Source organism: Phodopus roborovskii, unplaced genomic scaffold, assembly GCF_943737965.1.
Source record: "Phodopus roborovskii unplaced genomic scaffold, PHOROB, whole genome shotgun sequence".
Classification (NCBI taxonomy): Eukaryota; Metazoa; Chordata; class Mammalia; order Rodentia; family Cricetidae; genus Phodopus; species Phodopus roborovskii.
The window spans coordinates 17,623,651-17,636,049 of NW_026126567.1; the positions used below are offsets into that span (position 1 = coordinate 17,623,651).

At 42.2% G+C, this 12,399-nt stretch overlaps 1 protein-coding gene across 1 annotated transcript in view; it reads left to right on the plus strand.

Moving 5' to 3' along the window:
* The window catches only part of Vps13b (vacuolar protein sorting 13 homolog B), a 408,041-nt gene that overhangs the window by 295,940 nt on the left and 99,702 nt on the right, over positions 1–12,399 (plus strand). The window contains exon 39 of the mRNA XM_051202586.1: positions 261–445. Coding sequence (XP_051058543.1) covers positions 261–445 — 185 coding nt within the window. The remainder of the gene's footprint in view (positions 1–260; positions 446–12,399) is intronic.

Sequence of the window (12,399 nt, forward strand, 5' to 3'; positions counted from 1 at the left end):
GCAGTGTCAGCATCAGAGCACATGTGCCCAGGTGCAGCTTGAGATGAGTTCACTAAATGTGACTGTGGGGCATCGAGAAATACATTCATTCATACTATTCTCTCTCTGAGAAGTGCATTCATTCATACTATTCTCTCGTTGAGAAGTGCATTCATTCATTCTATTCTCTCACTGAGAAGTACATTCATTCATACTATTCTCTCTCTGAGAAATCAAAGTGTTCCTTTTTTAAAACTTGCAACTTTGTTTTCATTTGGCAGAACCTTTGAAACTCCCTGGTACCTATGAAGTCTTGTTTTATAATGAAACAGAAGACAGCCCAGGGATGATGCTGTGGAGGTACCCAGAGCCTCGTGTGCTAGTCCTTGTGCGAATTACTCCAGTGCCTTTCAATACCACAGAGGACCCAGATATCAGCACAGCAGACCTGGGGGATGTGCTGCAGGTACGTAGTGGCTGCTTCCTTCTTTCTAAAGTAAATGCAGAACGAGAAATAGTGACTGTTCGTAAGCAGAAACTGCCTAGCGCGTGCCTGTTTCTTGTGTCAGTACTAGGACGTTCACGTGTGTGCTGTGTGTGTGCTACAAGTATCAAAAGGAGACATAGATTTCCATGTCTCTGGACCACTGAGCATAGCGCAGATCTGGGGCAGTTGTGGGGCCCCAGGCAGCACTCAGGAAACTTGGCAATTCCCAGCAGCCAGAGTCAGTATGAGGTCATGCAATGTCTTACAACTTAATTAAAATATAAGAAACCAAGGTATGAACAAAGTTCATAATCAGAGATACTGGCCTAGGGAAGAAGACGGGGCTGCGGTTTCTGGAAGTTGAGGAGAGCTTGCTCTAGAATTCACAGTATGGATCATGTGTATAGAATAATATAGAATTCATAGTATGGACCCTGTCTGTAGACTAGTATAGAATTCACAGATGGATCCTGTGTATAGAATAGTAAAGAAGTCAGTAAGGATAAAGGACACAACAGGTAGGAGAGATGCCCTCAAGCTATCTCCTGAGATCCTGGGGTTGTCCTTGTGTTCTGCCAGTGAGCAGCAGAATTTAACTTGGAGCCGGGAATGGATCTCATAGGGAGAAACAACTCTTAAGTTGCAATCTTAGAGTCATATCAATTGTATTGTTTTCTTGGATAAACTCAGATTTTCTCCTTTGTACCTAAAGTGCCAGACCCTAGAGCTTCTCTTAGGGATCAGAAAGCAGCTGACACAGTCTCATGAGCTGGGAGCTCAGTCTAGCATGAAGAGTTCTTTAGTTGTTGAGGGTGGGAAGAGCCTCCCTCCTTCATCTTCTAAGGGAACCTTCCTGTTGACACTGTCATTTTATTGTGATGACCTCAAAGTCTATGCTGGAGGCTCAGGTATAATTGAATGGCTGACCTTGAATGGAAGTATGAAACAGATACCCTTGGTGAGTGTGGCGTAGTGCACATACCATGGTCTCGGCCATCTCTTTCCTCCTGACCCTTCTCTGTACTGACTTGGTCTCCTTAGGCCAACTTCTGGGCTCCTAGAGTTTCAGTTTCCTTAACTAAAAGTAACAGTTGATGTTATCAACCTTTCAAAGTAATTATGGCTATTACAGTAAATGGGACGTTATACTTAATATGCTTAAGTAAATGCCTTTACACATGTGAGTTCCTCTACATTTTACACAAGCGCCTAGAGATTATTACAAAATGTCTCCGTGTCATCTCTGCCTCCAGGCCACCATCCAACCTGGCTTTCCCGAATCCTATGGGAAGAGATGGCCCATGACTGCTGGAGGGAAACCTTCAGTGGCCCTGTCATCCTGCTGTGCCTGCTGTGCTAGCCTGGCAGGCCCTGGAAAGGAACATGCTTCAGTCAGTTAAATTAGCCTACTTGATATTCCCCAAACAAGCTTTAACTACCCACTTCTCTCTCATTCTTTAGTTTGATCTCTTGTTGTGATAAACTCCATGACCCAAAGAACTGGGGCAGAGAAGATTTATTCTGCTCACAGTTACAGGTGGGGAAGGATCAGAATAGGAAGTCAGGCGGGAACTGAAGCAGAATCCTCAGGGCGCACTGCTTTCTGGCTGGCTTCCTTATACAGCGTGGACCTACCTGACTAGAGGTGAACTGCCCACAGTGGGCTGGACCTTCCAACATCAATCAGCCATAGAGAAAATGCCCTAAAGGCATGCCCACAGGCTATATAATACCTCAGCTGGGGTTCTCTCTTCCCTCTTGACTCTAATTTGTGTCAAGTTAACAAGAAAAAATAATAATAAAATTAAATAAGCCAGCACACTGTCGATTTCTCCTCTCCTGAAAACTGGAGTCCTGTCTGTCCCTTGATAAGGACAGTGTGTCTAAATGTAGTCATCCTCCTGAAACCCTGGAGCATGGAGGCCACTACTTGGATGTTCTTCATTCTGTCCTATTCCTCCTTATCTTCTTTCCTTCCTAGATTGTGTATCTCAAGAAAGGGGTTGTGTAACTCAACACTTGTAGTAAATATCGCTGCTCAAAAATTTGCTGGTGGTAAATGCATGGATGTGTGGGTTCCTGCCGCCTGCTATGAGAAGTACTGCATGGTTTAACACGTGTGCACTTACTTCTAAACTGAGCCATGTCTGGATGTAGTTTGCTATTCTTCAGGCCCTTGGTGAGCCGATTAACCATTCTGCCAAGGTCATTTTCCCTCACAGAGGCTAGTTCTGAATACGAGGTTAAGTCAGTCTGTTGGGCTCAGTCTTGAAGCAGAATTTGAGTTTGAATGGCTATTTCCTTCAGGACCTTGAGGTCACTAAAAACGTAAGCTTCTCACTCTCAACTTATAGGCTGATAGCCCACCATTTCCTCATGACCAGTGGGGTTTATATACAAGTTATCCATATGACCTTAGTAAATTTATTTTGGAATTTTAATGAAACACATAGGAGCATGCCTATATTATTCATCTAACCATAGGTTCCAAAAACAAAAAAAGACCTTGAGTTTAATGTTTATAGAAACAAGGATGAATTTATTTTGTGTTCATTTATAATTTTATCACATAAATTTTAAGGTTATATAATACTGACATGTTTCTGGACGGTGGTAGTGCACGCCTTTAATCCCAGCACTTGGGAGGCAGAGGGAGGGGGGTCTCTGGGAGTTCGAAGCCAGCCTGGTCTATAGAGCTAGTTGCAGGACTCCAAAGCTACACAGGGAAACCCTGTCTCATAAAACCACAAAAAAAAAAAAAAAAAAAAAAAAAAAACTGGCGTGGCAATTCAACACAATTGCAGCCTGTAAAGTAAAATAAAATGAAGATGTATGTGATGTAAGAGCCGGGGTTGAACAGTGCCTCCAGACTGAAAGGGGCGCTGTGTAAGGACTTCCTGTGCTGTGATGGTGGCGTTCCCTTTGCCTCCCTCACTGCATCTTGTAAGGGTTTGGTCTGGAGTTGGCAATGGATTTTTTTTTTTTTTTTTGGGGGGACAGTCTCATTGTACAGCTTTGGTTAACCTGGAACTTGCTGAATATATAGACTACACTGGCCTGAAACTCACAGAGATTTGCCTGTCTCTGCCTCCAAAATTCCCTAACCCCAGAAAAATTAGTTTTTGATGTAACACTAATAGTATTGTAAAAATCAGAGCGAAGCTACATTGAATGAATAACAAAATAATTCCTTATGAAATGGGCATCATCTCCTTTATACAGTTGTGTAAACTGAGACCTAGAACAGTTAATGGACCATTCCCAAGTCACAAAGTTTATAAGTAAGAGAGTCACAACCTCAGTCCCATCCATCTGACTACAAAGCCTGTGCCCTACATAAAAACCCTTTTACTCTATCATGAAATAATTATTCAGTAATACACCAACGTAGCTTTAAATCAGTAAAAGGAACTGCAAGAGAGATTAGGTCTAAAGAAAGACCTGGAAGGGGGAAATGCTCAAAGCATTATGAGACAAAAATAACCTCCAAAAATACTGAGTTTGCTTTATGTTGGCCCTTCACTGCTGGTCAAGTGTGGTTTGTATACCCAGAGAGACTCCGTTAAAGAAAGTTACGTTTTCACTTACAAATGGACACAGCTTCTGCTTTAAGCTTGTGTCCACGCTCCCTCTTAGTGCCAGGACCCCATCTTTCTTAGACCTGCAAGTCCTGTTGTCTTCCAGGCTCTGTTTTCTGGGGGTCTCTCATCCCCTCTGGCTCTTACCATCTTTTACCTCCTCTTCCAGTTGCCTGAGCCCTGAAGGGAGAGATTTGATGGAGGCGTCCCATTTAGGACTGAGTGTTCCGAAGTCTCTCTCTGCACATTGTCTAGTTCTGAGTCTGCTTTTGTTCCCATCTACTGCAGGAGGAACTCCTCTGATGATGGCTAGGCAAAAACTGATCTGAGTTTAACAAAATATCATCAGTTATTTTATTGCTGTTTTCCTTAGGCAGAACAGTAGTTTGGGGTTTCCCATTGGTTCCTTGGTTTTGTGCCAACCAAGCATCAGGGTTGGGCTCCATCTCATAGAGTGGGACTTAAATCCAACCAGGTATTGGTCAGTTATTCTTACATCTTTTTGTGCCACTATTGCATGTGTGTCTTGTGGACAGGTCACCATTGTAGACTGCAAGGTTTGCTGCTGGCTTGGTGCTTACCTTTCTCCTCTGGTAGCATGCAGAGTACCTTCCTTCCAGTATCATGAACTCTGGCCAGCAGGGGTAAAGACGCTAGGTAGGCACCAGCTTGAACCTGTGTGTTCAGGGAGTTCTGTAGATGTTGTCTTCAGCAACAGAGCCTGGCTGTCAGTTTGTGGAAAGCAACCGTTATCCTTGGCAATAGCCTGGGTTGTTTTGGAGTTTCCATGGAGCCCCTTTGGCCAACCCAAGAACATAAATCTTCTAAAAGAAGAATTTACTGTTAGAGAAAGAAGCCCTGTCTTCTGGAAAGGTTATCTTGGGTGTTAGTAGCTTGTTAGTGTCATAATAATTCTGGGGAAATGCTGGATCTGCATGTAATTAATAGATGTCAGCTTTTGCTGACAAAGTGACTGCCCCGGGGGGACACTGCCTTTCTCATGGCTGCTCCATTAGTGGTTTTAGGTATTGTGTCCAATGTGAGAAAGAAACTCCATTGAAGAAAGTTAATATCAAGATACAGTAGGAAGAACAGTCCCAGAGAGCAAGAACAGGGTGATGTGGATGGACCACAGGGGAGCACCTCTGGGAGAAGGGCCATCCCTGGCAAGGGTTCTCTAGAAAGACTCTTCCCTGAAAAGGAAATAAGAAAGGAAGAAAAGAATTTGTCTTACTGTGTTTGTCCAGCCTCTCCTCCTATGCCTGCTAAAATGACTCATACCACCATAATCCCTTCACTGTCGCCCGGCATCTTCATATGTAGGCAAGGTCTCAAATCATTAAATATACATAGGAAGTCATCTGTTGTCATGGCAACTTAAAATCAGTGCCTATGTTGACCAGTGTACTGATGGCATAGCAATTTCAGATTCTCAGTAATAATAAGGCTACAACACTTTACATATCATTTTTCTTTCATTTTAAGAGATTTTTATTTATTTATTATGTATACAGTGTTCTGTCTACATGTATCCCTGCCTGCCAAAAGAGGGTGCCAGATCTCATTACAGATGTCTTTTAGCCACCAGGTAGTTGCTGGGAATTGAACTCGGGACCTCTGGAAGAACAGTCAGTGCTCTTAACCTCGGAGCTATCTCTCCAGCCCTCATTTTTTCGTTTTTAAGAATTTGGAGTTTACAGTATGGTGTATTGATATTTCTAGATTAGCATGGGTTTGGTTTTAGTTCACTAATGGCATTTAACCCATTGTCTATCTAGATATCAAACTAAAACTTCATTAAATATTTCAGTTATATGATTTTTTTCTTTTTTATAATTATGTGGAAAATCTTCCAGGATAGGCATACATATTTGATACTGTGTAATAAAGTAAAAAAAAAAAAAAAAAAAAAAAAAAAAAAAAGACTTTAGGTGCTCTACAATTGACTCTACAATCGCCATATAATTCTAGGACACGTGGACCCGACAAGCAGAGGTTATGGTGATTCACAATGTAGTAGGTTTCTCTCTTATTACACATAGCTTCAAAGGATAAAAGGAAGTAGCCTTGGGGGCTCTTTTCAGCAGCATGGACGGTTCACTCATAGCTGCACATGTGTCCCCAGAGTCCTGAGTTTTTGTTGTGTAAGCACCTCCTGCCCACTGGCAGCTGTACTAATGTGTCCCAGAAGGCTTTGCACCCATCCATCATCTTTAGAATGCTCAAAGCCAGATATGAGAGTCATTGTTGTTGAAATGAAGAAATGGAAAAAAAAAAAAAAAAAAAAACCTGGATACTCCTGGAGGAAGTGAGATGCTGAGCCAGAGTCGTAGGAATTGAGGAAAGAGAAAATGCTGCGTACCCAGTGGACACTAATAAATGTTCATGGATGATGAACGGTGCTGGGTCAGCTACTGAGAGTGGTAACTTCCAGAAGCCGCTGCCTCCCTTTTTGGAGGAAAAGAGGAAATACAAATAGAGTAGTCCCTGAATGCACTTTTAATCACTGTTGTCATGGTATTGTAAAAGGCTGGAGCAACCTAGGAGGGACAAGTACATAAAACAAAGCCAGGAGTAACCTGTTACAGACTGGAAAAGACTCAGGGTGTGCCTTTTAACAAAGCGAGTTTAGAGTTCATTGGAGCCGTCACAACATGGCTGCATGGAGGAGATGGATACCGACGAGGTCAGTGTGAGTAAGTAGGATTTCAAGAAATAAAGACGGGAGAAAGAGTATATTTTAAAAACCACTATCAGGTCTGGGAGTGTAACCAGGTGGTAGAGTGCCTGAATGGAGAAAGTTCAACATAACATTTCTGGGAAGTAGAAAACAGTGTGATTGCCAAGGACAGGCTGAGCAAGGGTAGGTGAGTGGAGAGCCCTAACTGTGGCCATCACATGCAGTCTATCCACTCCATTGAGGAGAGGAAGGGATGCACATTTTCTGTGTCGTGTCTTTTCATTACCCCTGTAACCCATGACGTAAGTCCTGTAATCGCCACTTTGGATGGAAGGTGAGGGCTAAGAAGTTACACAATTTCAGTAATCAGGGAAGCGATAAAACTAGGATTCACACTGAGACTTCTGGGGATGCGTGAGTCCTGAGTTGTGTTGATTTGACTACAAGGAGACCACGGAATCCAGCTTTTACTTCATAGCTTCATTAGCCATTGGCAGTTGAGCCTGTGGAGTAGATTGGCCTAGTGGTCGGTAAGGATGGAAAGAAGAGAGGAAACACTGACTGAAATGAAAGCCTCAGGGTTTTCAGAGATAACAAAGGTTGTAAACAAGAACACAGTTTTGATAGAGTGGAAAAGAAGATGCTGAGGAAAAATCAGACACACCTGCGGCAACTCTTATACGTCAAAGGTGACAGGCAGATGTCCGGCCAATGAGAAGTGTGTTGTGTGGAAGTAAGGGGTGCAGCTGTGCCAGTGTGGTCCACTTTGCAAGGCTGCACATGGATGTGAGACCTGAAGCCAGCCCTGTGGAGGGTGGGCTGGTATTCTCATGTCTGAGAGAAGGTGGGGATCTGAGTCTGCTTGGGCCTCTTCCCTCAAAAAAGTGCATGACATCACAGGGATTTGACTCTAGAAACTTTGAGGCAGGTAACCTAGGACTGTGTATACACAGCCTACAGACAAGGCGTCATCAGCTTTATGTGTCTCCAACACTGGATGATTGCATAGTCCAAGACAGCTGCACATACTTCAAGTACCTTATTCATACTCTAGCATAGGCAAAGGATAGGACAGACAGAAGACATTCTTCTCCCTTAAGGATGTTTCTTGACGCCCACATCCTGTACTACTGCACTGCCAAAATCCAGAGTCCAGAATTAGGTCACTTGGCCACACCTTGTTAAGGGGAAATTGGCATTTGCTGAAGAGGAAGGAAAGAGAAGATGCTGGGAGTCTGGAGCAGTCCCACCAGCATGCAGGAGTGACCCTGAGGACTGCGTCCAGTTTTCTGCAGATTTCTGTTTGCTCCAACGCTCCCCCCTTGTTGCCTCACTGTTGGGTGCATCATCTATTCATCGGTGCAGTAAGAAATTTTACTTTGTAGTTCATTAAGTGAAAAGTCCTTTTGAGGTAGACTTAGATAAAACTTTAAAAAGTCCATAAGATTTTGGAAATAAAAAGCAATAAATACTTTGAAATGATAGCATTCCTTACCCTTCGGGAAAGAGGTAGGGAAGGAATCTGTCAGTAAGATGTGCTTTTAGAGTAAATGGAAAACATTTGCAAACTGGAAGAATACTGAAGTCATTTTTTGTCCTGTCACTTTATTTGGTGGTAGAAATTTTATTAGCCTATTTCTCTTTTCCTATTAAAGACTCTTGCCCTTAAGGATGGGGGAAGGGAACTGTTTCTTTCTGGAAACAAAGGACTGTGTTTAACAACTAGAGTGTTTGATGTTTACTATTCAGTATTAAGAATGTTTGGGAGGGGCTGGGAAGATGGCTCAGCAGGTAAGAGCTCTTGTTGCACAAGCCTCAGGGCCCTGTTTGAACCCAACATAAAGACCTGGGTATGGCTATATATGTGCCTGTGGCCCAGAGCACAATGGTGGGCAGAGGAAGTAAGGCCACCTGGTTTTAAAGGAGGAATTGGGTCTGGCAAGATAGCCCAGTGGGCAGAGGCACTTGCTGCAAGCCTGATGACCGAATACAGTCCCTGGAACCCAAGATGAAAGCAGAAACCCAACTCCCAAAAATATGAATGCTAACCTGCACACTGTGCCATGGCATGTGAGTTCCACACGTAAACAGTTTGCAGGTTTGGGTTCTTTTGGTTCACCCTGTGTCCCTTGGAGATCAAACTCAGGTCCCCAGGCTTGGTGGCAAGCACCTTTATCCATGGAGCCATTTCACCAACCCTTAAAATCCATTTCAGTTACTCAGGAATAATATTGGGGATAAAAAGTTAGAGTGGGAAAAAGGACATACATGTGAGAGGCATCTAGAGTTTCAGTGCCTAGATGTGGCCAGTAATAGAAGAGAAAAATTAAAGATGACTCTTTGGGTGTCCTAGGTAACCAGCAGGGTAGAATGCTACCATTAAAGGGAGCTTGAAAAGCCAGAAAATATGGAGTAGTCAGAGGCATGAGAGAGATCAGTTCTTCCATGAACACTTACAGTTTAAGGCTGTAAAAGAGTAAGTAATGTTTGTCACAAGCTTAGGAATGATCTGACAGTTCAGCAACAATCAATGGTTGTTTAAGAAATTGTTCCAGGAACTGTGCTCATAGAATTAAAGCTAAAGCCATGTGAAATAGAAGCCATTCTCAAAGAAGTGCAGAGTTCAGAAACGAAGGAACTGGCAGTAGAACCACAAAACCATTCAGTCCAGCAAGCAAATGGTGGGTTAGAGATTGTGAAAGTTGTCCTGCCTAAATACCTTTCCCTGGAGCCTCAGGCTGCGAGCTTTCTGAGAGTTTGGACCATGTCCGTGTGCTGCTGTGTGGTAGCTAACAAACATTGATGAGTAACAGCAAACCTATGGTCCCAGGACCGAAAGGGCCCATTTCTTACTTTCTCTTACTTCTCTGTCCCCATTCACTGTTTTCTTGTTTGGTGCCAGCCTTGTGCAGGCGACTTTTAATTGTCTATTTTGATGCTCATGCTACAAAACTCATTCTATTTTATAGAATGTTACTCTTACTTTCTATACAAGAAAGCTAGGGCTCACCAAAGTTAACGAGGATTCCTCAGACCTCTTTGGTAAAAGGCAAGACCTAGATTCTAGCTTAGATGCATGTGCACTTTACAGACTGATGAACCACTGTAGCTGACTTCAGGGCAGGAGTGTGCAGATGTCTTTTCCAAAATAGACCTTCACATATGGTCCATGTGCCTCAGAGTTACCAAACTGTAGATACTGTCCCCAAACAACAGCCTCCTTTCCTCTTCTTTTCCACTCAAACACTGTATTCTACTCTATAGTGCATCGTATGGCTTCTATAATTAGAATGTTATGAAATAATATTCTAATTTCTACCTTATTACCTATATTTTTATTGAACAGATCATCTTGCATTGTATAAAACAGATCTAAATCAAAAGCATGTGTCATATAGTTTTCTAACTATTGGTGTCACAATGTTTGAATATCCCAGACTTGCATAAGTTAGTAACTACAGATGGCAATGATTTCTTCATGACTTTATCAGCCACATAGTAGCACTGAGAGATACTTGGAATGCTGCAGAAATAACTGAATTGTGTGTTGAGTCTAGACTACCATTGGAACCCCTTCTGATGTCCTTCCTAGGGTTTTTGTTGTTATTTTTGTTTTGGCTTGATTTTTCTCTTTTGAGTCATCAATTGGTCTGGTTGCTTTGTGTGCAGAGAATAAAGAAGGGTCTTAGATAGCTCTAGAAAAACACCCATCAAATGGCAATTTCAGTGGAAAGATGAGAGATGTGGTTGTTTGTGTGTGTGTGTGTGTGTGTGTGAGAGAGAGAGAGAGAGAGAGAGAGAGAGAGAGAGAGAGAGAGAGAGAGAGAGAGAGAGAGAGAGAGAATCATATACCTACTGACTTAAGCAGTCTCAGGAATCTTCCCCTCAACCAGCTAGCTCTTTAACACGCTCTCAGATGGTATTCTCTTACACTGATTTAGAAGTATCAACTGAATTTCTAGATTTGCCTTATTTGAAGTCAGTAAGATAAACTAATAATCCTTACAAATACCCAACACGGATTCTTCTGTGGTAATAAAATTTTGTTTCCATAATTGATTTGTCTGACTTAGTATTCCACTGAGGCTCATAAATTACATTAATTTATAGATTTCTCTTTTTAATTTTTATCTCTGCATGTATGTGTGTGCGTGCATGTGCATGCATGTTTGTGTATATGTACTTGTTAGGGGCAGAGGTCACAGTCAATATCTCCCTCTATTGCTTTCCACTGTGTTTGGAGACAGGCTGTCACTGAACGCAGAACTCACTGATTGGCTAGGCTGACTGGCCAGCTGTTCTGGTTAGAGATGCATGCTGCCATAGGCAACTTATTTTATGTGGCTTCTGGGATCTGAATTGAGGTACTCAAACTTAGGTAGCAAACATTGTACTGACTGAACCATCTCCTTGTCCTCTCTTTTTCCTTCCTTCCTTCTTTACTTGCTTGTTTGTCTTGTCTTGTTTTATCGCCCTAGCTGAGTTTAAATTCTTGATAATCCTTCTGCCTTGGCCTCCCAAGCACTGTAATTCCAGATGTGTACCACCACACCAGGCTGCATTGATTGATAGATAGACTTCTGATATCTCTTTTAATTTACAATAGTTCCTTCATCCTGTGTCATGTATTTGTCGGGAAAGGATTCTTTGACTGGGAACATCTCATATTCTGTGTTGTGGGCCACTGGTTATAGTATTAACACTATTTAACACCTTCTTTATCCCTCATGCATTTTATAATCTTGAAGTTGCTATACAGCTTGATTAGATGTAAACTGAATTTTGGAAAGATTACTTCACAGGCAACATAGTATTGGCATCACAGTAAGAGGCACAGCCATGCCTGCTCACTTCACTTTAGGTGATGTGAAGATTGACCAGTGTGACCCTTCATATAAAAGCCCCATTAACTTTTGAACAGCCATTGTAGCATCTAGTAACATGTACTGTGTAATTTCCCTAACCCACAGACCTTAAGTCCAGTAGTGTATTTTTACAGCATTCACAGGCAATTTCTGTATTCAAGGTTTGCTTGAAGCTGACTTGCTTCTGGCTTTGCTGTTAGCCACGTAGTAGACACCCCATGTCTTACTGACATGGTATTTGCTTAAGATTAATTAGCCTAAGGTCATGTAACAAGTAAGTGAACACAATCATATAAATTTGGAGAGTTGTTCAATGAAAAGTTAACTCTAAAATACTGGGAAATGAATAAGGTATACTCAAACTGAGATCAAACTGGATAAGAATCACAGTAACAATAGTGTTGATTTATTAAGAATAAATCTATACTAATATCACAGAGACTCAGGATTTTTCTAGAGCCAGTTTTAGATCCAAGCCAGTGATTGATTTCAGTGTTAGCATCCCTTTAATGAGGGAAAACTGTAAGCTCTATGGTGGCTTGCTTTGTAGAAAACCCATGGTGTGCAGCATGAAGTTTCTCCATGAAGAGAAACTGTCACAGAGCAGATCCGGAAAGTCTCTAAATGTCACTTGGAGTTTCATGGCTTGGAGCTTATCCTGTCCAGAGCAGCAAGCTGCTGTGTGTATGACCTCCCACCCTCCTTCTGTGCCCTACGATTCTCACACTAATGAATTCAAATAGAGAAGGATTATTGGGCTAGAACTCAGAATCTGTCTTCAGAGCCAGAATGGAGGAAAAGTTACAAAAT